At 36.3% G+C, this 27,689-nt stretch overlaps 1 protein-coding gene and 1 pseudogene across 4 annotated transcripts in view; both read left to right on the forward strand.

Moving 5' to 3' along the window:
- AP3B1 (adaptor related protein complex 3 subunit beta 1) overlaps positions 1 to 27,689 on the forward strand; it is a 305,763-nt gene that overhangs the window by 197,737 nt on the left and 80,337 nt on the right. Inside the window, exons 21-23 of one of the 3 annotated variants that reach the window (XM_010356682.2) lie at positions 9,812 to 9,884; positions 19,288 to 19,394; positions 21,116 to 25,422. In XM_010356682.2, the coding sequence (XP_010354984.1) occupies positions 9,812 to 9,884; positions 19,288 to 19,394; positions 21,116 to 21,178 (243 nt within the window). In that variant the 3' untranslated portion in view covers positions 21,179 to 25,422. Of the gene's footprint in view, positions 1 to 9,811; positions 9,885 to 19,287; positions 19,395 to 21,084; positions 25,423 to 27,689 lie in introns of those variants that run through there. The other 2 variants (XM_030927327.1, XM_010356679.2) reach the window with 2 other exon arrangements.
- On the forward strand, positions 3,328 to 5,949 carry LOC104656961 (annotated as a pseudogene). Its single transcript, XR_747208.2, has one exon. The product of XR_747208.2 is annotated as a polyadenylate-binding protein 1 pseudogene (transcript).

Raw genomic sequence — 27,689 nt, forward strand, 5'->3', positions numbered from 1 at the left:
TTAAGTATCCTGCTTTTTTTTCCACTCTTTTTACACTATTCAGGTTGTAAGTCAACATTTAATTTTGTTCCCTTACCTACAGCCTGTGAGCTTAATCACTTTCTTTAGAAGACAGCTGCCATCCACGGTCAGTGTCTCTACTCTCTAACTCACAGTCTCCATTTACCCTACTTTTCCTTTGAATGCAGCTCTGTGTAAGATTCACATCCACTTCCCCAAGGGTAACTCCTACTTCCTTTTGGTCTTGTTTTGTTCATAATCATCTGTCTCCTTCGCACCTTTAATCTCTTTCTCCATTCATTCCTTTTCTGCCAACTGTAGCATTCAGGTTTTTTCATCATTTAAAGAGAGAGAGAGGGAGCATGGAGTGGAAAAGACAGAGTGTGTGTACATGAGTGGGAGTGAGTTTAGAAAAATAATCTATGTATCCTGCATCTTGTACTTCTTAACCCAGTTATTTCCAACTCTATCCTACACATACTGCTCTCTGAAAAGGCAGCTATGATCCTTCCCCAAACCCAGTAGCCTTCTCTTACTCTTGGTCTTTTTGTATGACTGTTCCCCTACTACTTAAAAGTCTCTGCATCCCTTTTGTTCTGACTTTTTTGACCTTTCATTCTTTCAGTTGCTTCACTTTTTACCCGCTTCTGACACCCAAGTATGAACGTTGCTCCCAAATTAGTACTCAGTACACATTAGTGTTTTGAGATATTAATTGATGTGAATGAATTTTTCTTTAGTCTTCTTTTTTTCCCTCTAAATTTGTCCTGTTGTGAGACCTAATTCACTCCTATAGCTTCAGCTAAAACATTTATGTTAATTACTTCCATGGTAATGTCTTTCAGTCTTTACAATACGTTTCAGCTTTTCTTCCCAAATTCATACCAAATTTTTAGACCTCTCTGAGGCTAACCTAATATAATCAAACCTAAATGTTTCCAAACCGAATAGAATGAGAAGACATGCTCTACCATTTGTCACCCGCATTCTTTTCATTCTCCCAGATCTGAAGCCCCAGAATTATCTCTGACTACTCCGTCATTCTGTATGTTTAGATAGTTACCAACTCCTATAGGTTCTGTGTGTTATTTCTCATGTCTGTTTCTTCTTTCCCTACTGCCATTATTCTAGATCAGCTTTTCATTACCTGCATAGACCACTGCCATTGGTTATCCTCTGACCAATGCTTTCCCAACCCCAAGTCCTTCTATACAACTGCCAGATGTATATTAAGTTCACTTGGCCTGATGGCCCCTTGCCATTTGAGTTCAGTAAACTCAGGCTAGCTTGCCCAAACCTACCTAGTCTTAACTAGGTTTTCTTTTAAAGAGAAAACCTGTTTTCTGTTTTCTTTTCTTTTCTTTTTTCTTTTCCTTTTCTCTTTCTTTCTCTTTGTCTCTTTCCTTCTTTCTTTCCTCTTTCTCTCTCTTTCTTTTCTTTTCTTTTCTTTCTTCTTCTTCTTTTTTTTTTTTTTTTCAGAGTCTTGCTCTGTCACTCAAGCTGGAATGCAGTGGCATGATCCCAGCTCTCTGCAGCCTCGACCTCTGAGTCTCAGATGATCCTCCCACCTCAGCCGCCTGGGTAGCTGGGACTACAGGCATGCAATACCATGCTTGGCTAATTTTTTGTATTTTTAATAGAGAGGGATTTCTCCATATTGCCCAGGCTGGTCTCGAACTCCTGGGCTCAAGTGATCCACCCACCTCAGCCTCCCAAAGTGCTGGGATTACAGGCATCGGCAACTCTGCCCAGCCACACACACGAAATTCTGATCCCAGTGGAGTATTTGTGGTTCTATTAACACTTTGTATCCCTTCCTATTTCTATGCCTTTGTTCTTTGTTTTTCCATCATTTACTACAGAAAATAAAAGCAAGGGAGAAAGTAGCCTCATATCACTGTGACCCTCCATTTCTCCTAGTTAAGAATGGCTGCAAGGAATGAAAAATGTTACTGATGATGGGGTATCACTCATATGAATGGGACAGTCAAAAGGGTGAGAACCACAAGGGGATTATTTATGTTCTTAAAATACCCCAGCATATTCATGAGGCACAAAACTATAGTCACACATTCAGGTGCCATGTTTGTTTGTTTGTGTTATTGATTGGAATATGTCCTCATTTGAGGTCAGATGTTGTCAGTAATGACCGGAGAAAATTTTGTTGTTATAATTATGTTGATGGATAAGCGTATTTTATGTGTAGGTGTTATTTTTTGAAATATATTTAATTGAGAAATATTTTTAGTATAGTCATTTGAATGAAGTAATTCTTTTGTTCCAAATAACACCTATAATAAAATTACTTTTAGTAATTCCTTATTTTATGTGATTTCACATGCTTTACACAATGTAAAGGGAAAAATTTTTTTGTGTGAAAGAGTGGAGAGAAAACTCAGTAATGTAGACCACATTGTATCAGGAAGAGATTCACATTTATATCACTTTATCCTCTTTTTGACCAATATAATTAAGTTATATTCTGCTTGTAGTTAAAATTATGTGAACAGATGGTGAAAAAATTTATTTAAAATGATGCTTTTACATTTCCAGGATTTTTATCCTTCATGAAACCTAGGCTTCAGTGTTCTTATAACTACCCAGTATATTAGAGTGCTCCTCCACACCATAGTTATTTCAGCTACGTTGTTAGTCCACTATTTGCACCTTATTCACGATGCAGTATTCTAGTTATATCTATAGTGTCTGTGTACTAATTGCTGAAGATTTAGATAATCTATGATTAAAATGATAAAAACTTTATGATTGTAATTTATTGTGAGTACATTTTATGTATTTTCCTTATAAACATTTTAATTACATAAACTATATGAAACATAATAATCTACCAATGTGAAATAAATATAAAGTATTTAATATACTTGCACTTAATAATACTTAATATTAAAAGCATTTCAGTATTTGAATTAAAACTAAGATTAAGGTACATACTAGCTATGAAGAAAATAGTACCAACTATAGATACTTAGCAGTGTCTGAGTTGCTCTTGTCAGTTATTTTTATCTCAGGTTATATTTGTGTCTCAAAACTTTGCTGATTCCTTTTGGGAGGTGCAAAGAAACTGAGTGAATCTCTTAGGTGCTCTAAGGATCAGTCACTAGTATTGTGACTGGTGTCTGAATGTCAGTAAATATTAAGATTTACCTTAATAAAAGATTTTGGAAATAAAGCTCTTTTATTTGAAAGATTCTTGGGGATAAAGTAAATTTGGCGTGTGGTGTGAAATAAATCATGAATAAGAGTGAAAGGAACTATTTTTTGACGGGTGTTATGTTCTGTTTGAAAAATACGCAAGTTTTGCCCTTCTCCCCGGTGGTTAGTGCTGAGAGTGCGGAGTGTGTGCTCCGGCCTCAGAACACACATTTATTATTAAAAAATCCAAAAAAAAAATCTTAAAAAATCATTTAAAAAGCCCCAAAAAACTTTACAAAAAATCCGCGTCTCCCCCGCCGGAGACTTTTATTTTTTTTCTTCCTCTTTTATAAAATAACCCGGTGAAGCAGCCGAGACCGACCCGCCCGCCCGCGGCCCCGCAGCGGCTCCAAGAAGGAACCAAGAGACCAAGGCCTTCCCGCTGCCCAGACCCGACACCGCCACCCTCCCTCCCCGCCGGCAGCCAGCAGCCAGCGGCAGTGGATCGACCCCGTTCTGCGGCCGTTGAGTAGTTTTCAATTCCGGTTGATTTTTGTCCCTCTGCGCTTGCTCCCGCTCCCCTCCCCCCGGCTCCGGCCCCCAGCCCCGCACTCGCTCTCCTCCTCTCACGGAAAGGTCGCGGCCTGTGGCCCTGCGGGCAGCCCTGCTGAGATGAACCCCACGCCCCCAGCTACCCCATGGCCTCGCTCTACGTGGGGGACCTCCACCCCGACGTGACCGAGACGATGCTCTACGAGAAGTTCAGCCCGGCCGGGCCCATCCTCTCCATCCGGGTCTGCAGGGACATGATCACCCGCCGCTCCTTGGGCTACGCGTACGTGAACTTCCAGCAGCCGGCGGACGCGGAGCGTGCTTGGGACACCATGAATTTTGATGTTATAAAGGGCAAACCAGTACGCATCATGTGGTCTCAGCGTGATCCATCACTTCGCAAAAGTGGAGTAGGCAACATATTCATTAAAAATCTGGACAAATCCATTGATAATAAAGCACTGTATGATACATTTTCATACAGCTTTTGGTAACATCCTTTCATGTAAGGTGGTTTGTGATGAAAGTGGTTCCAAGGGCTATGGATTTGTACACTTTGAGACGCAGGAAGCAGCTGAACGAGCTAGTGAAAAAATGAATGGAATGCTCCTAAATGATCACAAAGTATTTGTTGGACGATTTAAGTCTCATAAAGAACGAGAAGCTGAACTTGGAGCTAGGGCAAAAGAATTCACCAATGTTTACATCAAGAATTTTGGAGAAGACATGGATGATGAGTGCCTTAAGGATCTCTGTGGCAAGTTTGGGCCTGCCTTAAGTGTGAAAGTAATGACTGATGAAAGTGGAAAATCCAAAGGATTTGGATTTGTAAGCTTTGAAAGGCATGAAGATGCACAGAAAGCTGTGGATGAGATGAATGGAAAGGAGCTCAATGGAAAACAAATTTACGTTGGTCGAGCTCAGAAAAACGTGGAACGGCAGACAGAACTTAAGCGCAAATTTGAACAGATGAAGCAAGATAGGATCACCAGATACCAGGGTGTTAATCTTTATGTGAAAAATCTTGATGATGGTATTGATGATGAACGTCTCCGGAAAGAGTTTTCTCCATTTGGTACAATCACTAGTGCAAAGGTTATGATAGAGGGTGGTCGCAGCAAAGGGTTTGGTTTTGTATGTTTCTCCTCCCCAGAAGAAGCCACTAAAGCAGTTACAGAAATGAACGGTAGAATTGTGGCCACAAAGCCATTGTATGTAGCTTTAGCTCAGCGCAAAGAAGAGCGCCAGGCTTACCTCACTAACCAGTATATGCAGAGAATGGCAAGTGTACGAGCTGTGCCGAACCCTGTAATCAACCCTTACCAGCCAGCACCTCCTTCAGGTTACTTCATGGCAGCTATCCCACAGACTCAGAACCGTGCTGCATACTATCCTCCTAGCCAAATTGCTCAACTAAGACCACGTTCTCGCTGGACTGCTCAGGGTGCCAGACCTCATCCATTCCAAAATATGCCCGGTGCTATCCGCCCAGCTGCTCCTAGACCACCATTTAGTACTATGAGACCAGCTTCTTCACAGGTTCCACGAGTCGTGTCAACACAGCGTGTTGCTAACACATCAACACAGACAATGGGTCCACGTCCTGCAGCTGCAGCTGCTGCAGCTACTCCTGCTGTCCGCACCGTTCCACAGTATAAATATGCTGCAGGAGTTCGCAATCCTCAGCAACATCTTAATGCACAGCCACAAGTTACAATGCAACAGCCTGCTGTTCATGTACAAGGTCAGGAACCTTTGACTGCTTCCACGTTGGCATCTGCCCCTCCTCAAGAGCAAAAGCAAATGTTGGATGAACGGCTGTTTCCTCTTATTCAAGCCATGCACCCTACTCTTGCCGGTAAAATCACTGGCATGTTGTTGGAGACTGATAATTCAGAACTTCGTCATATGCTCGAGTCTCCCGAGTCACTCCGTTCTAAGGTCGATGAAGCTGTAGCTGTACTACAAGCCCACCAAGCTAAAGAGGCTGCCCAGAAAGCAGTTAACAGTGCCACCGGTGTTCCAACTGTTTAAAATTGATCAGGGACCACGAAAAGAAACTTGTGCTTCACCGAAGAAAAATATCTAAACATCGAAAAACTTAAATATTATGGAAAAAAAAAATTGCAAAATATAAAATAAATAAAAAAAGGAAAGGAAACTTTGAACCTTATGTACCGAGCAAATGCCAGGTCTAGCAAACATAATGCTAGTCCTAGATTACTTATTGATTTAAAAACAAAACAAAACAAAAAAAAACAAACAAAAAATAGTAAAATATAAAAACAAATTAATGTTTTATAGACCCTGGGAAAAAGAATTTTCAGCAAAGTACAAAAATTTAAAGCATTCCTTTCGTTAATTTTGTAATTCTTTCCTGTGGAATAGCTCAAAATGTCAGTTCTGTTTTAAGTAACAGAATTGATAACTGAGCAAGGAAACGTAATTTGGATTATAAAGTTCTTGCTTTAATAAAAATTCCTTAAACAGTGAAAAAAAAAAAGAAAAATACGCAAGTTTTAATTATGTTTTTACAACTATTTTTGTATGTTGCAATTATATAACTTCTATAAATATTGGAGAATATTGGGTTTTACTGTTATATTGCAAAGCCTTGCCTCTCAGTTTATGTCTTTCCCAATTTCATTTATATTTTAAGTTCTCTAAAATAAACATGTTATTCAATTGCACTTGAGACCTTTAAAATGAAGTGGATTTGGATTAAGCAGGCTTTCCTATTGAAGTAGGCGCACTCTAATAGGAAAGATGGGTTTTAGTGGGCTACACTTCTTTTTAACTCATAAAGAAGTCTCAATTTACCAGCAGTGTACTTTGGTTTAAAAGTATAAGTGTGAGCCTCAGATTTTTGAAATCATATTTGTCAGTTAACTTGAATGAAAGAAAGTCATGAAGTTATCCTTGGTTGATAATTCTAATTGAAAATATTTCATGCAAATATCTTGTCCTGTGAGGCTACAAATTAGCTTTGATTTCTTGTTGATTTCAAAGCACAGTATGGCTTTGACAAACTTTACATACTGCTTATCCTATTTTGCAGTTTCAAATTTCAAACCTCTTTACAGTGGTTTCCTCTTAGGATGCATATTTGATGCTTGTCGTGTCAGGTCTTTTTTGTTACTTGCCTTTTTTTTTAATTGGCATGAAAATGAACATGCATAATACATTAAAAAATCTTTTCAGGTACATTGTTACATATTTTTGTTTGTATTATTTGGAGGTTAATAAGTATTTCTAGGATCTTTTATTTATTATTTGAAATGAAATGTATTAAATAGAAAACAGTTTTTTTAACCCTGTGACTTTGTATTGCGTTTTGAAAATGTTGATGTGTTGAGGTGTATAATTGAATACCATAGAAACAAAATGGAGATTTGAGGATGATGAATTGAAAACTAGGTATTTTTTGTGCTGAGATTCTAAGATCAGTTACTGTTGTCCTTATAAAAGTCTAATACAGTCACTCAGCTGTTAAAAACCTAATCCTCTATTTAAAAAAATATACAAAAACAAATTGTCTATCTTTCTGCCTGATCTCTTCTCAAGTACTAACACAATGGAAACAGTGGGTGATCTGTCAATGTGTTTGGTTTGTCAATGATGGTTTTGTATAAATATTGGGAGGGTAAGAAATAAAATCGCACAGTAAAATATGATTTCATCTGCCTTTTCTCTGCAGCTCCATGGCTTATGCTGCGGTGTGAAATTCTCATTTTACACACTTTGCAGGCGGAGCACATGAATTATGCATTGAGCAAGAAAAATCTCCTGCCTCAAGTCCTATATGCATTTACCCAGGTTCTGTCTCTATTACCAAGATGAATTGCAAATGGAGAAATGTTTGATGGAATAGAGCTCTTAACTTCTTTGTTTAGAATTCAGAATTTTATTTTTATAGTAGAGCCTTTAAGTATGAAAATGTTTTGAACTTACTATGGATTTTTTAAAATGAAAAATGAAATCTAATATAAGAGGAATACCAAACACATCATGAAGCATTTTATAGCCTTGATTCAGAATGCAAGGGTTTTTCAATTCAGTAGAAATGACCATTATCTATTGCTAATGTTGTATTTCAGTCACTGGTTATTTGCTGTTCTCAGAAAGTCAATGAAATTCTGTCCTTTTGAAAGCCTTTTTTCTCTCTGTTCTAGGCCTCTAATAAGCGATTATGCCAGTTTCACATGCAGCTCTGTTCTGTGTTATATGTGACCTGATATGTATTTAATAGATATTGTTACACACTCTTGGCTGTGAAGTAGAAAATAAGGTATAGACTTGCCTTCAGCTTTAACTTCATCTTGATTTGATAGGTTTCTAATTTTTCAGGTGGGGAGGTTACAGTTCCATAAAGACAGTCATGCACCATTGTAGCTTATAGGAAGCTACACCCATTGTGCTCAGCATAGCATTTTGATAAGTCACATGATGATATGCTCTTTTTGTTACATGTTCTTTCTTCACAGGAATGATACTCTAGTTGAGACAGCATTTTCATTTGGCACTTGTTTTCATTTACTTGTGACTTTTAAATTTTAGCTTCAAAACTAACATTTCTTCTATTTTTTTCCCCATCTTAGACACTGTTTACTCATTTGAGAAATGGAGAGAGGGGCAAATACTATTTCTTTCGTTTTTCAATGAGGAATGAAAATTAAAACTTAACTAGATGATTTGGAGTGTTCAGTGATAAAAATAATTACTTTGAAGAAGAAAATTAGTGCCTTTTTAAGTGTATTAATAATGTATATTATTATGTGGTCCTTGAAGTTTCTGAGTATCAGCATAAGGGAAAAAGCAAGTGAAATTTAAATTATTTTAAAATGTTACCTATGTATAATTTTATGTAATGCTTTTGTTCATGTATGTGCACTGTTGTAGGAGCTCTAACACTATGTAAACTTTAAATGGTGATAAAATATATTTTGCTTCAGTGGTACCTTCTTGTGGCTAAATGAATACTTCGAAAATATTTATTAGCACATTAACAATAAGCTATAGAATTTTGGTTGATTATAAGTTACTTGAAGGCAGCACTGTATCTGTCTTGGCTGTTCCATTGCTTGGCACAGAATCAAATATATATTTAAAATTCTATACATACCTATTGAATGAATGAATGAATGAATGAATGATGAAATAAACAAAAACATTTTAGTGGAAACTTTAGTTTTGGTCTGTGATTTGAGAAAATTTAATGTAAAAAATAGTATAGATTAGAAAGATAAACTTGGACCCAATTGTATTTAACGCCCTACTCTTTGTTGGCCTTTAGTTGTTTGTAATGCACTTAATTAATACAATTTTCTTTTTAAAAGATTTACAAATTTTTTCTCAATCTCTAACCAAACTGTGAACAGTTCAGGCTTAGGGGCACTGTATTCTAGTTCATGGATATATACATTTTGTAAGTACAGTAGACCAAATAAGCAAATATCTGCTGAGGGAAGCCCTAATTATATGCAGATATGTTTTGAAATATTTATTTTCTCTACAAAACAGTAGAGCAAGTGTGTGAGTCCTTTCAACTCTAAAAAGAAAGAGCCTGGGAATGTCATTTATAGATTTTAATGAATATCTTTGGCAAAGAAGTTTGATAAACCCAGTATAGAAACATAAAATATCTAGTACAATGCCTGTCACAAACTGTATCAGAAAAGGCTGACCTATCACAAGCCCATCAAAAATCTCTGAGCTCTGCATATATTGAGTATTTCTTTTTCTTAAGTAAACCTGTTTAGAAGTTATTTTCAAGAATATTTGTGGACTCTCTACCAAAGAGCCACTTTACGTTTTTATGTTAGCAAGAAGTTGTCAGGTTATAAAATAATTGTATACCTTTAAATTTTCTTCTGACATTTATAATTTTTAAACACAAAATAGTTTAAAATAAGAGTTTGCATAGTGGGTAAGAAATACTTTATGCTAATTGAGACAAATGTTGATTCAGGAAAACATTTTGTATAACCATACAGAAGTTCAATTTGTTGATACCACTAAGCAGAGAAAAAAATGTTTTGGAATATTAAGGACTACATAGATTTTTAAAACAGAACATGTGATAAATGAAATATTTGTTATTTTATAGGAGAAAGAAAAGAAAACAAAACAAGGTAGAACTCCTCTTACCAAAGATGTTTCACTTCTAGATTTGGATGATTGTAAGTATTGTAATTTAAAATATTTCTTCTGTGTTTAGTAAGAGTATTTTTTATTTGTATAGTACCTTTTATTTACATGTCCCAAAATATATCAATATTTATTGTGTAAGACTTATAGATGAATAATGCAGGAAAGTTTTGGAAATCAGTGGTATTTGTTTATTTCATCTATTCAGCATATCACTTTATTATCACATGAACAAATATAGATGGCCAAATAAAAGTATACAAAATTCATTTTAAAATCTTTTGCTTTAGTAATTTATATGTGTTTTGTTAAATAGTCATCCATATCTTATAACTTCTACATTGTGAAATGTGGATTATGGGGATTGACACATGTAACTTAAGGAGGTAGAGGATTAAGGAAATGGAAAGGACATCACCGTCTTCCACTTGGCACAACTTTAGTAGCAATGGAAAATAGGTTACAAAGCTTTTGGAGGCCAGTTTCGCTACACCTATCAGTCTTTTACCTGCAAAAAATCTTTGTCTCAGCAAATCTAAGAATTCAGAATCCTACAAATATATTCACCCAAGTGTGCAGAGATATATATATATTTATCACCTCCTGTTAAATCCTCCTGCATTGTGAGAGAGAGATAATGGTACTTTGTTGCACTAGGAAAAGAGTAACAAGAAGTGAGATTTCATGAATATTAAACTACTGTCATTTTTTGATAGAGTTTTTCTGTGCTGGGAGTGAGTTATGTTTTAGATTATCTCCTTCTGTCATAGATGTGTTCTGTTTATATTGTTTACCTGCCCTGTCCCCAATAGACATGGCATATACTTAATATTGAGAAATTAAAGTATATAATACAGAGAAATAACAGAGAAACTAGAAATAAAAATATAGTTAAATTTGAATCATGTTTTACATATTAGCTAAGATTTTGAGGTTTGGTAACATCCAGTGTTGCTAAGGTTTGGAGAAACAGATGTACATGTTTTTGATAGGAATATAAATAGGTACAGCTCTTTGGAGTCATTTTAGCAATATCTATCAAAACTTAAATTGCACATATCCTTTCACGTAGCTGTTCTCCCCACCCGCCGAGACGGAATCTCACTTTGTTGCCCAGGCTGGAGGAGTGCAGTGGCACTACCTCGGCTAACTGCAACCTCAGCCTTCCGAGTTCAGGCAATTCTCCTGCCTCAGCCTCCTGAGTAGCTGGGACTACAGGCACGTGCCACATCACGCCCATCTAATTTTTTGTACTTTTAGTAGAGATGGGGTTTCACTGTGTTAGCCAGGATGCTCTCTATCTCCTGACCTCGTGATCCGCCTACCTCGGCCTCCCAAAGTGCTGGGATTACAGGCGTGATCCACCACACCCCGCCGACATAGCAGTTCTTTTCCAGAAATTTATCCTACTGATAAACTACTGATAAAATCAGATCTTATTTCTTTCTTATTTTAAACCCTTGAATTTAATGGCTTAATTTTGCATTTAGATGAAAGCCCGTACTCCTTTCCCAGGTTTCTCAGACTGTGGATGATCTGACCCCTCTCTGCTTCTTATCCACATTTCATCCTACTTTGTTTTTATGCATTTGTCACACATACCAGGCTCATTTCTGTCAAGGGCCTTTCTACTGCTGTTCCCCTGCTAAGAACAATTCCCCCAGATTTGGCAGGCTGATCCTTACTTCCCCAACTCAGAAGTCACCTACTCTTACACACTGTCTTGGTCCCTTTGAGCTGGCATAACAAAATACCTTAGACTGGATAATTTGTAAACAGCAGAAATTAATTATTCGTAGTTCTGGAGGCTGGGATGTCCAACATCAAAGTGCCAGCATATTTGATAATTGGTGAGGGCTAGCTCTGCTTCAAAGATAGTGACTTCTGTTTCCTCATGTGACAGAAGGAAGAAACACTATCCCTTATATCTCTTTTATAAGGGCACCAAGCCCATTCATGAGGGTAGAACCCCCATAACCTAATAACCTATTAAAGGCCCTGCCAGAGTCTGGATTAGGTTTCAGTATGAATTTTGGAGGGACACAAATACTCAGACCATAGCACAAACCTTCACCTGTTATTCTTGTCTTCATGGCATTTTTCACTCTATGACATTACCTTAAAATTTTGGTACTTGATTATTGTCTGTTTCTCCTGACTAAGATATAAGTTCCATGAGGACAGGATCTCTGTCTGTCTTGCTCACTGCTATTTCTAGTGTATAGAGTGGCTCCTGCCAGTTAGTGGGCACCCAGTAAATATTTCTTGAATTAATAATACATATGAAGGCATATATAAAAATTTCATTGTGGCATTGTTCAGTGGTTAGCTCCGGTGACCTTGTGATGTAGGACTAACCTGGAAACAGACAAGAATAAGACTTTAATTTTATTTTTTTTTTGAGACAGAGTCTGTCTCTGTCGCCCAGGAGTGCAGTGGCCGGATCTCGGCTCACTGCAAGCTCCGCCTTCCGGGTCTACGCCATTCTCCTGCCTCAGCCTCCCGAGTAGCTGGGACTACAGGCGCCCGCCACCTCGCCCGGCTAGTTTTTTGTATTTTTTAGTAGAGACAGGGTTTCACCGTGTTAGCCAGGATGATCTCAATCTCCTGACCTCGTGATCCGCCCGTCTCGGCCTCCCAAAGTGCTGGGATTACAGGCTTGAGCCACTGCGCCCGGCCAAGACTTTCATTTTATGTTTTGTATCTTTCTGTGACATTTGAATATCTTACATATGTATGTTTGTAACCTTCACAATTTTAAAGTTTAAAATTATAAAAGAGTAACAGTAAAGTACATTTAAAAAGGAACTAAGAGTAAATGTTACAAGAACTAGAGTGTACTAATTACAACTTTTTCTTCGTATATTCAACGTTGGATTTCCTGGCAACTATGGTAAAAAAAAGAAAAACCTATAAAATGATATAATTGTTATAGTTCCATTCTATAAAAAGTATATTTTTATATGTTGAGACAGAAACTTTTTTAAAAAATCAAGTTTTTAAGAACTGATATGAAAGTTTTTTTGAATTTTTAAGGGAACTTTGATCCCAACCTACATTTTTTAACTCAATATAGGATATAGTACTTCTCTTTGGTTTTGATACCGAAGTGCTCCTTTCTTTAAAAATCTTTCATAGTCCTGCATTTGTCAGAAATGACACTTGAGGAACTCTTGTTAACAAGTCAGTTCAGCCTACGTTTTCTGGATCGTCTGCTAAGTGCACGGTACTTCGGTAGGTACTGTAATAGATAAATAGAATTTAGTCATTCCCTTCCAAAAACTAAAATCTAGTCAGAGACGCAGATACCTGGACAAGTAACTATTGTGTATGAGAGAAAATAGAGATTCATAGTATAGTGAAGAAACAAAGAGGGAGCTGAAAACCCCTCTTTAGGGTTTTCATTAACCCCAAATTTAAAAACTACAAAATCCTTGTGGAAGAACCATGATCTGAGCTTAAAGACAAGCAGAGTGCCAACTTCATTATATGCCTCCTATTAGCCTACAGTAGTTTTCCATTGCCCATGGCATGCAGTTTGTTGCTCAGACACTACAATGTCACTCTCCAGTGGCTTTAGTTCTTAACTGTGAGAATTAGATTAATCTTGAAAGAAGGCCAGACACATTCCCTGTGTTTTATCTAAGAGGCACATCATAATCCACACAGGTTGTTGGGTAGATACACAGTACATACCAGGAAGACTGCAAGTACTGAATTTATTCATTTCTTCATTCAGGAAATGTTAATTGAGTACTTGCTGTGATCTTTATAATCTGCTACATACTGGAGATTTCTAAATGAATACAATATTGTCCATACCCAAGGAACGCTCAAAGTGTAATGGGAAAAACAGATAAATTGGCAATTAGATTGCCTCATTATAGATGAAATGAGGAGAAATGCACAAAATACTGTTTAGTATCAAGGTACCTAATCCACCTAGCAGTATCAAAATTTAACTTTTGAGTTGAGTTTAAGAAAGCGTCAGTTGGCTGAGCATGGTGGCTTACACCTGCAATACCAGCACTTTGGGGAGCCTAGGTGGGCACATCACCTGAGGCCAAGAGATCGATACCAGCCTGGCCAACATGGTGAAACCCCATCTCTACTAAAAATACAAAAATTCGGCAGGTGTCGTGGCGCACGCCTGTAATCCCAGTTACTCGGGAGGCTGTGGCAGGAGAATTGCTTAAACCTGGGAGGCAGAGGTTCCAGTGAGCCAAGATCTCACGACTGCACTCCAGCCTGGGTGACAGAGCGATGCTCCATCTCAAAAAAAGAAAAAAAGCATCAGTCAAACAGTTGGAGGCATGAGGGGAGGGTATACTAGGCAGAATAAAGGTGTGGAGGAGGGAAAGAGCTTGCTACTGTCAGAATTAATGATTGTCTCTCTCTAAGGCAGCAACCCTAGTAATAGACTGACTCTATTACAAAGTAATTTGGTTATTTCTCTTACTATTTCCCCTATTGTATCTGTTGAGGGGATGTTATCATGAGCACAGGAATTAGTCCTATGCTTTTAATCAGTTTAGTAGTTTCTTTGTGTCTCATTTTATTCATTTGTAATTTTTTTTAAAGACTGGAAAACTTCTACAGTTTCTTTAGATCATTAAGTTATATGACTCTCTTTCATGGGAGTCAGTTAACAATACATGAGAAAAATATTTGTTCTAGGATAATATATGACCTAACAGTCTTTTGTTAGACTTAGAGATATCAATATGCTTTCTATGTTTCAGGGATATTTTATATTCCTGGAAATTACAATATATTTTAGGGCCCCATACCATGTGCTCTCAGTAGGACAATCATAAATCAGTTATCATATTCTAGTGTTCTTTTATAGGAAATGTAAACCTATGTCATTACATTGTTAGTACAAGTGACGGTGAAGTATTTAAAAAATCTCTGTCAGCCAACAATAATCATACTTCAAATAAGCCTTATGATATGTAATATCACATTGTCGAGTGAATTGTGGTCAAGGCAGTAGAGTGGAGTCGCTGAGAGGACAGTGGAGCAAGCTGTCTGAGTTTCAATCCCAGCTCTGTTACTCACTAGTTGTGTCATCTTGGGCAATTTACTTAACCTCTCCATGCTTTAGCTGCTTTGTCTATAAAATTGAGATGGTACAAATACTTTTGGGAGTCATTTAATTCTCAAAGGATGAAATGAGTTGATATATGTAAAAGCATTTAGAACTGTGCCTGACACATGATAGGCATTACTGGGGTTAGTAACGATGCTGGTGCTGATGATGCCAATGATACAGATGATGCAGCAAATTACATATTAAATAACAACATATTAAGCCATTATATATTCAGTTTTTCTTATTCTTAAATCTTGAGGCAATGCTTTGATCAGAAGAATAATTGAATAATTATTATATTAGATCTACTTTTAGAAAAGAAGATATTTTATAGAAAGTTTTTAAAACAAAAAGAAGAAAATAAAATTAACTTGTAATCCAAACACCCCAGGTTAACATTCCGACATATCAGTTTAGATTCTCTTCATATGCAAATCCCCCCTCCAAATTGGATTGTACTGAGAAGATGTTTTATCACTTGCTTTCTCCTCTGTTTAAAGTACATGTTCTTAGCCAGTGTGGTGGCTCATGTCTATAATCTAGCACTTTGGAGGCCAAGGCAGGAGGATTGCTGAAGCCCAGGAGGTCAAGGCTGTGGTGAACTGTGATTGTGCCATCGCACTCCAGCCTAAGTGACAGAGCAAGACCCTGTTTCCAAAAAAAAACCAAAACCTACGTTCTTTATAACTACATGGTTGTCCTTCATCCTGTTATAACAAATTCTGTTTAACAGATTTACTGTTGTTGGGAATTTAGCTGGTTTCCATTTTTTTGCTATCATAATTAGTGAAGTAACATTCATCATTGTAAATATATATTTCAATATCTCTGTAACGGTTTCCTTAAGATAAATTTCCAGGAGTAGTATTGCTGGAACAAATACTTTGAAGAATTTGTTTGTCCAAAATTGACTTCTAGGCTTGGCATGGTGGCTCATGCCTGTAATCCCAGCCAAATGGGAGGCTGAGACAGGAGGATTGCTTGAAGCTGGGAGTTCGATACCAGCCTGGACAACAAAGTGAGACTCCTGTCTCTACAAAAAGATAGAAAAATAAGCGGGGCATGGTGGCATACACCTGTAATACTAGCTACTCAGGAGACTGAGGCAGGAGGATCACTTGAGTCCAGAAATTCAAGGCTGCACTGAGCTGTGATTATGCCACTCCACTCCAGCCTGGGAGACAGATAAACTCCTTCTCAAAAATAAGTAAATAAAATTGCCTTTCAGAAAGCTTGCACCAGCTTACACAGTATCAGTATGAGTGTGCTATATTCCTTGTACCTTCACCAATGCTAGATTTTGTATTTTAAAATTACCTTTTCTAATTTGACAGGTGGACACAATATTTCATTTTAACTTGTATGCTAGGACATTTTTTTTTTAAACCCTATAGAGTCACTTTGTTTTTACACATTACTAATGAAATACTTCAGCACGGTCAACTAGCCTCAGAATTCACTTTAGGATAAGCTTTCAATACCAACTTTCATCTCGCCATACCTGCAAACAGATTCATAATCATCTCTTTAATAGCAGAGCACACATCTTCTGAAATGATATTAAAACCCATCCTTTTTAAAAAAAAAAAAAAGAGCAGAACTTGCTTGTGGTGTGAATTTTCTTCTCTTGTGTCTTGGTAGTATTTAGCCAAACCACCATTGAAATCAGAGGCTGTTTCTTACTCAGTTTTTTATTCCTTACATGGGCATTCTAATATTTTGAAAGGATGGATGGTGGGTGGATGGGTAGACAGGTGTACAAAGGAATGAACAAACAGGCATTTGGAACTTACCTGAAAAGTTACTTGTTGCATGGGAAAGCAACATATTATGATCCAAGTTAGAAGAAGCAGTTTCTAATTCTATAGTGGTTCTACCATTCACTTTTTTAATGACCTTGTCAATATTAGTCTCCCTGTGGCTCAGTTTCCAGTGTCTTCAATATTAAATGCTCTTTCTAAGCCTTCATATTGCCATTGCCTCGCTTCATTCCTAAACTATTGTAAATTCTTCCATACTCCCAACCCTGCCTTCAGTCTGTACATTGTACTGCCGTCTGATTGACCATCCTGCAGGGCCATATTCATTGTCATTCCTCTGTTTGATCGATTTTTGGCTGTTCTCCGTGGTCAATAGGATAAGTCCAGTCCCCTTAGTTTTTCAATTTCCCACCTCCCAGCCTTTGTTTATAGCATTCTGTTATCCAACAATTAACTGGCTTCTTTCTTTCCTCTTACTCAAATCCCACCCTTACTTAAAAATTGGACTTCATTCTCTCCTATTCATGAAGCCTCCTCTTCCACTCCATCTCCAGTGATCCTTGTTTTCCCCCGACTCTGTGACACTTACTAACTCTACGGGGGTTTTCAGTGTGGGTCTAAGGAAGCCTGGGGGTTTGAAGCTGTGCTTCAGCCGTACTAAGTGAGCATGGGGAAGACCAAGAGCTCCACTACCTCCCCATCCAACCTCCAGGCTGCTTTTTTAATTATATATGTTGAGATTTTATTTAGTGTTTCCTTTGAATTTTTTCTTCTTTGGCCATATCATTTACGGACTGTATTGTTTCTTTTTAATTTTTTTTTCAGATATGTGTATCTGTTTTTCTTAATTAGGTTTTGTTACTTAAGGATCTTGAACTTTTTTGTCTCTCACTTGCTACCTTGCAGAAGAAATATTTGTTGTTAACTTTATGGATTAATATTTGTTCTGCCTTGTTCACTGGATGTTGTGAGACTGAAATGAGAAAAAGATGCTTTGAAAATTACTGTCACAGCTGGGTGTCATGGCACACACCTGTAATCCCAGCAGTTTGGGAGGCCAAAGCAGGAGGATTGCCTGAGCCTAGGAGTTAGAGACCAGCCTGGGCAACATGGGAAGACCCTATCTCTTTAAAAAAAAATGCTGGGTTTGGTGGCTTGCACATACTTAGGAGGCTGAGATTGCTTGGGCCCAGGAAGGGATTGCACCACTTTACTCCAGCCTGGGCAACAGAGCAAGACCCTATCTCCAAAAATAAAAATAATGTCAAATTAAGTAAATGTTATTCCCTTTAGAATAGTATTTTGGAGTGAGAACTTGTTGGAAGCTAAAACTTGACCACATTTTAATGTATTTTATTCAAATGGTTTAGAAGCACCAAAAATTAATGTTATTGTCTGTTCACACAGACTAGCAGAAATACAAACATATAAAGACACAAATTTGTATTACATGAGAAGTACAGTTATAGAAGTTTGTCCAAGTATATCTGTGGAACAAAGAAGGCACATATAAGCTGTTTGCAGGTGAGCCAGAGAGTGTTTTCCTTTTAAAGGGTAGCTTGCCAGATCAAAGTTGCAAGATGGGCAAGGCAGAGAAGTAGGCAAACAGAGTAGAATATAAAAGGCTCCAAGACATAGAACAAGATCTTGGGAACTATTATCCCATAGAACTAGCGCATAACACTGCTGAAATTGGAGATAAGCTGGACCTGAATAGTCCAGTATGGTGTCCACAAGCCACATGTAATTACTTAAATTAATCAAAATTTAAAATGCATTTATTTAGTCATACTAGCCACATATCAAGAAGATGTTAGACATATGTGGCTAGTGGCCACTTTACTAGATGTAGAACATTTCTGTTATCACAGGAAGTGCTGTTAGACAGGACTGGGGCAGACCGTAGAGGACTTCTTGTAGGCAGTTACGAGCCTTCAAAGAGTCTTAAGCAGGGAAGTAACATGATCAGACTTGGATTTTTAGATTTCCAAACTTACAGTATCAGTTCTCAAGTATATAGCAGTTTTAGAATCAGTCAAACATTTCCATCTAGCACATAGCTTTTGCTGAAAAAGTATAATTACAAGGGAATTAGGTAGCCTGGACCCCGAATTAGAGTAGAGAATAAAATAGATATAGGATTTAAACATCTTTCAAGACTTCTAATTCCACTGGAGCATTCTCTTGGAAGCGATTGTTATTCTTTTGATAGTCTGGGGAAAAAAAATGCTTCTTTACCTTTTTAGGGAGATTACTGGGTGATAAATGTTAGTGATAATGTTATGTGAAAAAATTTTCACAAACTATTACTCAAAATATTTATATCTTTATTTTGTTATAGGATTTACCATTATGTTTTGAAAGCTAAGACTAATAACTGCCATGAGTTGATAATAACTTGACTAAATCAACTGCCATGAGTTGATAATAACTTGACTAAATCAAGATGTTAAATAGAATTGTCATACATTTATTAATCAAAGTAATTTAATTAGATTTACTAACAAAATAAAAATGTTGCTTTTAATAATTTGAATTAAATGTTCATGCACATTTACTAATTTGGGCCTTTTCTTACAGTTAACCCAGTATCCACTCCAATTGCACTTCCCACACCAGCTCTTTCTCCAAGTTTGATGGCTGATCTTGAAGGTTTAAACTTGTCAACTTCCTCTTCGGTCATCAGTGTAAGTTATTTTTAAAATACACCAGCTCAGTTTTCTTACGTTGCCATTGTATCTTTTTTATTAAATGTAAATACTTGAAGTGGATTCTTAGTTTTGAACAGATTCTTCTCTAAGAACAAGCCCAATTTAGCTAAGACCTTTTAATTTTTTAAATAATTTACTCAAACCATTGTCTTCTCAGTTTTTTTCCCTTGTTGTCCACACTTAATTATCATCTGTATGTTTTTCTCTGGTATTGTTATATATCTGTAACATACAAAGGTTTTTCACCACATTGACACAGTACATACACCTGAACTGTGCCACAAAAAGTTGTCTACATTAACAGACTTTCGTTTCCGTAATCATTTTATTCCTACCACGCTATTTTTTCATAGACTATTAAAAACTCATGACTGTTTTTATTTAAAAGTTCAAGATAACTTTTTTCTTGTCTTATTTTTGTATATTTATTTACATGTGTTGGTGTCTTTAAAATTATTCTGTAATGTTATTTATAGAATGTGATGTGAAGTGAGGCTAGAACCTACCTGTCACAAAATAATGCAAAAACCATCAACTTATCATGGTATTTGAAGCTGCCACAACTTTTTATTGTGTTAGCATATTATATCCACTAACCTTTCACTGTAAATCAAGCATGCTGCCTAAGACACATAATCTGTTGATATGCTTGACCTCTTGTTAATTTGTTGTCAGAAATCTGACAGACTAAGAGACAGAATAGTAAGCTTTGATGGGCATAGGTAGCTTCAGTAGATCTGGTTCTCAGGGCTGGCAGGGTACTACAGGGTATGTAACTGATCATCTGAACTGCCTGGGAGCATAGAGCTGCTTCTGCCAAAAGTGGGAGAAAGAAGTGCCTAATTCTTGTGTGTTATTATGGAAAAAAATTCCTCCTTCAAAGCAAGTATGCTATCAGGGCTATGCAGTGAAATACTGAAAAAAGCTATCTGCATTTCCGTTCAACACTGGTCACCTCGCTTAGAAAGTACAGGTGAAAAGTTTTAAGCTACAGTGTTCTCTTTAAGCATAGAATGAGATTATCTCTTAACCACTCAGAAATGAATAAGAATGGTATTTGCGATTTTAATTTGTCCTTGTTTCTAAAAGGAAAAGGCACATTAAAAGATATGAAGGGGGAAGCATTGAAAATAAGCAGTTAAGTCTTTCGTTTATTCAGGTAATAAGTATTTATTGAGCATTTGTGGTAGGCTCTAAAGCAAAAGTGTTAATCAAAAAATCAATAGTGAAGCAGTTAGTACCTTGAATGGAACAGGAGGTCCTTAAAACCTTGGTTGGCAGTAAGGTAGTGAATAAATAATAACTTAGGCTCTGATATCAGATGTCCAGAGTGCAAACCCCTGCTTTGCCACTTAATAGCTATGTGACTGTGGGCAAATTGGTACTCTTAAACCTCCTTTTCCTATGAGAATGCTGTCTACCTCATAGGATTGTTATGAGATTAATGAAATAATATATGCAAAGCTCTTAGAACAGTGACTGACACATTGTCATTACTCAGTAAATGTTAACGAATATTCTCCAAAGTGATATATGTGATAATGGACCTGAGTGTAGACTCTTCTACTTTATTAACTATAAGAAGAAAGCAGTTGAGATTAGAAAAGCTTGTAGTAAATTTTCATTCATCACAAAGTAATTGACAGACTCACCCTTTTATACTAAGGAAAATGTTTATTGAGATGGTCTCTTCAAAGGAAAGAAAACCACTCCATCTAAAGTTGGGCAAAAAACGACCGCCAGTTGACACGGCTGAGTGAAGCAGGACCACAACACTCACTCCCCAAAAGCTAACAAAATGATCAAACAAGTACTGCTAAAAAGAATGACAACCAGAAGTTCACCAGCAACAATAAAATAAGGACAGGAATAGAACTTTAAACAAAGAAAATGCTAGAACTCTGAAAAATGGAACCTGTAGAAATAAACTGAATATTCTGCTGCAGAATGGCATGGCTCCTAATAGCACATCCAGCCCTCAAAACAGTACTGAGAAAAGAAGATGAATCAACCAGAGTTTGATCTTCCTCATTATGTGTCTGAATTTGGAAAGAAGTGGACAGAAGACATCAGAGGAAAAGAAGGAAAACCCCTCAAGAATTACAACTCCCATATAATGCTGTGAGATCGCAATAAATCTAGGAGCTTTTTTGGATCCTGAAATGAAGTTCGTAGATGATAGAGTACATCTATAATTTTAAAGTCAACATGTTGTCCTAGTTGAATAGAAAAAATAAAAGTAACATATAATAAACTAATATTTTCAATGATATGTAACTGTTTGACCATGACTACATTAGAAGTAGTTAAATGATGCGTGGCACTCATATATAGAACTCATGAATGTGGGAACTATATGTGCAGATTTATATAGGTGTGTTGTTCAGCAACTCAAATGCTATGGGTTGCGGTATTGCCATCAGTGACATAATTTTCCAAACACTGAACAGTTTTTCTGCACCAAAGTAGTTGCATTCCTGGAAAACTGAACCTGTTAAAATCTTGCCAAAGGGAAGAAAAACTTCGTATTTTATGTGAAATGTTCTAGGATCAAGTAATTTTAAGCACGTTTTCACCTCACGAATGTTTAACAAGACATTTGAATGTTAATCGTTTCATTTTCTCATAGTAGGAAACAGAGCTTTTGTGAGGGACATGGTACATACAGTCTGTATCGTCAGGATCTGCCCTATTCATTACCACGAACATCTAGCATTCCTGGCCTTCACTCCGTAAAGCTAGCGGCATCCTTTACTGTCCCTCCCTCCAGTCGTGTCCTAGCTGCAAACGTCAAAGCATTACGTAGCGGTGAGAAGCACAGGCTCTTGATTCAGACTACCTGTGTTCAAATCAGAGTTCTGCACTTTACAAATTAGAGACTTTGGGCAAGTCAGTTCCCCTTCCAGTGCCTCCATTGTTTTCATCTGTAAAATGATCATGCTACCTACCTCATAGGATTGTTGTTGGTATTAAATGATTAACAAACATGAAATGTTTATAACAGTAACTGATACGTACTAATAACTAAATATTTCCTGTTATCATTTTCATTACATGTATATCATTAGGGCAACTTTATAAAGGAAATGAAGTGTGACCCAAGCAAACTGTGTTTTCTTCTTACTATTAAGGCTGTACACAGATATGCTGAAACATGAAAATTACTATGGATTCTACTTTAAAGAAAAAAGAGTGGGGATACTGCTGATTGTTGAAACCAAGGAAAGGGTGATTCAAAGTAATAGAATCAGTAGCTGTAAAAATTGTGGTCATATGATTGAGTATAAATGATGAAAATAAGAAATGAAAACTAGAAGGTGAGGAATGATGACAGGATGCATGGTAATTATTTTTTCAATGTAGGAAAACACTCAGTAATATGCAAAATTGAAACCACTTTTGTTTTTGTTTTTAATGAAATGCAGACCTCTTAATGATTTGTATATACTCCAAACATTTATCTGATGTTTTGGAGGGTTTTTTATTTTTTGGTTTTAATTCCATTTCTTTTTCTTCAAAGTAAGATTATAGTCCCATTCTAAGGGATAATTTGTCTGTTTCTCTGTATATCTGTCAGTGGGTACAGAAGTGTCATGTTCACCATGGTTAACAGTTGCTTTAGATGGAATGGTTTCAGAATGACTTGTTGATTGTTTTGGTACTTTTCTGTAATGTTTAAATGTTTTATAATTTATAATAAATGATAACTTTTTAAAACAAATTATTACTATAAAAATGAACAAAAGGACAAAAACCAGAAAAATTAATTTATGATATAACAAATCAGAATAGTGCTTACTCCTAGGAGAATTAGTGCTTATAAGGAAAAACAAGATAATGTTCTGTCTTTTGATCTGGGAGCTGTTACATGGGCGTATTCAGTTTATGAAAAAAATCATTGAGCTTTGCACTTAAGATATGTGTACTTTATGTATATTGTACTTCAATAAAACATTTTTAAAAGTGGACAAATGATATAAACACATTATTCATAGAGGAGGAAATATAGATGATAATATGTGAAAAAGGTTCAGTGGTAGTAATGAATAAATGTAGATTTAAAGAACCATCTTGCCTGTAACATTAGCAAAAATCACAAAAACCAACATCTGTTGTTGCTGAGGTATGCAATGAAGCAGGCATTATACACTGCTCCACTGGTAAAAGTATAAATTATTACATCATTCTGGATGGCAGTTGGGCCATCTGTATAAAAAGCCATCAAAATATGTATACCTTTTGACCAGGTAATCTCATGTCTAGATTCTTCTTCTAAGGAAATAATTAGAATTACAAAGATTTATGTGCATGGTGGTTTAAACCTAAATGTCTAGTGATAGTAGTGATGGTTACAAAAAGTATACAAAAACAATTTAAGGAATTTTGTACAATTATTAAGATTTTATTACATATTTTAATAAAATATGGTATAATGTAAGGTGGAAAAAGGGATACAAAATGTTATGTATATTATCTCAATTTTGTAAAATTGTACAATTGTACTGTTTTCAAATACAGGGAAACTGAACGAGTAGAAGAAACTGCATCATGATTTTAAGAGCTTTTATGAATGATGAGATTATGGATGTTTTATATTTAATTTTCTTTTACATATTTTTAAATATCTTCCATTTTCTCTTAATCAAGATGTAACACATCTATTACCCGAAAAGCAATACTTTTAAAATAGAAATGGAAAGCACATATATGAATGATGAGGATTCCTTTTTATTTGTTTGGGTCCTTTTCCTCTTCCTCTTCCTTTTCTCTTTCTTTTTCTTTTCTTTTCTCTGGGTCTGGCTCTGTCGCTCAGGTTGGAGTATAGTGGTGCGATCTTGGCTCACTGCAATCTCTGCTTCCTGGATTCAAGCCATCCTTCTACGTCAGCCTCCCTAGTAGCTGGGACTACAGCTGTCTGGCACCACACCCTGATTTTTATATTTTTGTTGGTAGATATGGCTAATTTGTTGACTAATTTTTAAATTTTTGTTGGTAGAGCTGGGGTTTTGCCATGTTGCCCAGGCTGGTCTCAAACTCCTGGGCTCAAGTGAACCACCACGCTCAGCCAGATTCCTTTTTATTGACCCATCTGATATCTGTCTTTCTAGATCACCACTACTAATTAGTTGGGTGATATTGAGCAAATCATTTGGTTTTTTTTTTTCAACTATGAAATGATAGCAAGACAGATTTCCGTGTTTCCTGTTAACTCTGATATTCTATGTGTGTATGAACCTAAGATGGAATTTGGAATTAATGAAAATAATGTCACTGGGTTAATTTGAGTAAGTTTGTTAAAATAAAGAGGTGAAACATTTTTTAGTTTATATGGTGACTTTCTAGTCCATCTATAATTTTTATTTATTCTAGTAAATGTTATTTGTTTTCCTTATGTATATGAGATTTTTTCAGTTAACAAAATATTTACAATGAAACCCAAAGAGCAATTGCTTTTTCACACCAAATATTTTTCTAATTAAAAAAGTCACTATTTGTTCCTATCCTTTGAATTATATATTCAGAACATAGAGATTTTTAAAAATAATGCCTGACAAACATTATTATCATTATAAGGAAAGGCTTTAGTTTTTTAAACTCTATAATAGATATTATCTATAAACACAGCATGTTTTAGTCTTGCCAGAGACTGGCCATTGGCCAACAGATAGCTCCATCGAGAGAACATTTTAGTTCTTGCTGTAGTATTTCAGTGAACAAACTAGTTAACTTCGTAATTTTTTTTTTACTGGATTATAATTAGGTCATGAGTTTAAATCAAGCCCTGCAAACACATAAACACCAGTCCTTAAAATGTATGCTTCTTGCAGGGATGAAAAAAGAATAGGGGAAAAAGACAATTTTGTGTGTAAGAATAAATGTGAAATAAGAATAACTTGTTCACCTCTGGTATTAGAAACATTGAGTGAAACTTTGATCTGTTGTGCTTTAAATTACTTTGTATATTTGGGTCACAAAAATATTAAAGTGAATAAAACAGTTAAAGTTACCTATTTTAGTGTATGTTCTGCTTTAACTGGTAAACATCAACATGAAACCTTGACTATCCTTTGCATTTTTTGTTCTTCTCAAACTAGTTGTGTAAGAAACTATATTTATTCACTTACTATTTAAGATTATGTTTTTATGGAAAAATCAGAGTCTGACCTTCCTAGGTTACAAGGTTCTCTCAAAGTGGCCGGGTGCGGTGGCTCACACCTGTAATCCCAACACTTTGGGAGGCCAAGGTGGGCAGGTCACCTGAGGTCAGGAGTTAGAGACCAGCTTGGCTAACATGTTCTACTAAAAATACAAAAAATTTGCCTGGGGTGGTGGCACGCACCTGTAATCCCAGCTACTTGGGAGGCTGAGACAGGAGAATCGCTTAAACCCCGGAGGTGGAGGTTGCAGTGAGCCAAGATTGCACCATTGCACTCCAGCTTGAGCAATGAGAGTGAAACTTCATCTTAAAAAAAAAAAAAAAGGCTCCCAAGGCAATCCCCAAATGCCATAATACCATAATGGAGGTATACTATCTATGGTTCTTTAACATGTAATCCAAGTCAGAGGGTTTATGTGGAAATACACTTTTAGAGTTCCACCTTAAAATGCTAAGAACTCATTTAGAAAGACAGAGTGACATTTGTGAAATGCATTGAATCTGGAGCCCAAAGACCTGGTTTTCACCCTTGACTGAGCTGTGTTTATTATCATTGTGACTTTGAGCAATTCTTTGACTTGTATAAACTTACATTTTTTAATTTATGAAATGGAGATAATACTTATCCTAAACACTTTTTTTTAAATGAAAATCAAATGAAATAATGATCCTGAAAATGTTTGAATTCTATTCTGTAGCTGTAAACCCTGAGATCTAGTCCAATGGCCCTGGAACAAGTGGGATAGTGATTTGGCAACAGATAATAGATTCAGATTTGAGGATCTTGGCCTAGATATAGACTATAGGAGGAAGGATTCAGTCAAAATTGGGATTGACAGGGTAGAGAGGTTCCAAGGCCTTTATGTTCAGTAATAACATAGGATTGATGTCATTTATTCCATTTCTTTCCCTTCCTCCAGCCCTCAAATTGGATACTAGAACTATGCAGGAAAAGTGACTCAGTGAAACAAAAACATAAGGTCCTCAGGAAGCACCAGGATCTGCAGAATCGGGGACTGAAAAACCCTTATTGTACAGAAAGGATTATTGCTTAGTCTGCCCAGCAAAGTTGGCCATTTTTGTACTGGACATATCTAAATCAGGCAGAAGTTACTGCATGCCAATCCTGAAAGCTTGTTATGGGATTATAACTTTTTTTTTATTGCAAAGAATTCATACTAAAAGTAAATATCTCTTTGCTCTAAAATATTTGGGATTGATTTCATAATTTTTCTCTTCCTCAGAACTTAAAAGAGAAAAGAAAGTTAAATTTCTTGAATACCTTCAGTGTCTTACCGAGTTAAGGAAAAAACTACAAATAGTTATATTCCTAAAATCATGTAAAAGGAGCAGTGAGTGGTACATGTCATTCCTTAATAACAAACTTCTTTTGTTTCCTATATACCTCTTTAATACAACCAAGGATAGTGTTACAGTAATTCACATGTCCTATAAAATAATGAAGTAATGCTATGAAAAATAGACTCAGCAGGAATTTGCACATCTTGCATCCAAGTATGTCTCTTCTTGTGTCCTATTCTGTGCTGAAGAAAACATTAGCACGCCATGAACCGAAGCCAGATTATCAGCGGGTTAAGCCATCTCTCATGTTGTTCTTTGTCTTCTCTTCTTTAAGACTAGGGAATTGGTTATTGAATAAGGCTCCCAAGTCTAGCAATAATAACTGAAGGGTACCCTGAATCAACATCTATGGCTTTTCCCTAAATCCTGATCTTAGGGCCATCCATTTGTATTTTGAAATGATCAAGCTATCCTTTACTCCAACTGAAAATTTACTTGCCTAATATTTCACCAGGTCTGCTCACAGGTGTATCAGAGAGACAGTACCTTTGGTGAAACCATTGTTTAGTTGGTTTTCACTTCATCCAGTTACCAACCAATCAAAGGTTTTTCCACCAATCATATTTTCATACCATTGATTGTATTAACCTAGCTTAAATCAAATCTAAAATATGTGTGCTTATTACAATTATTGAATGGTTGCATATGAGGGTTGTTGGGTTTTGTAAAAAAAAAACAGGAAGCTTATTTAAAAATTTTTTAAAGTGAAAAGTAGGCTTCTCTGAAAATTAGTTTTAACAGTGTGTTTGCAA

This window comes from Rhinopithecus roxellana, chromosome 3 (genome assembly GCF_007565055.1).
Source record: "Rhinopithecus roxellana isolate Shanxi Qingling chromosome 3, ASM756505v1, whole genome shotgun sequence".
Taxonomy (NCBI): Eukaryota; Metazoa; Chordata; class Mammalia; order Primates; family Cercopithecidae; genus Rhinopithecus; species Rhinopithecus roxellana.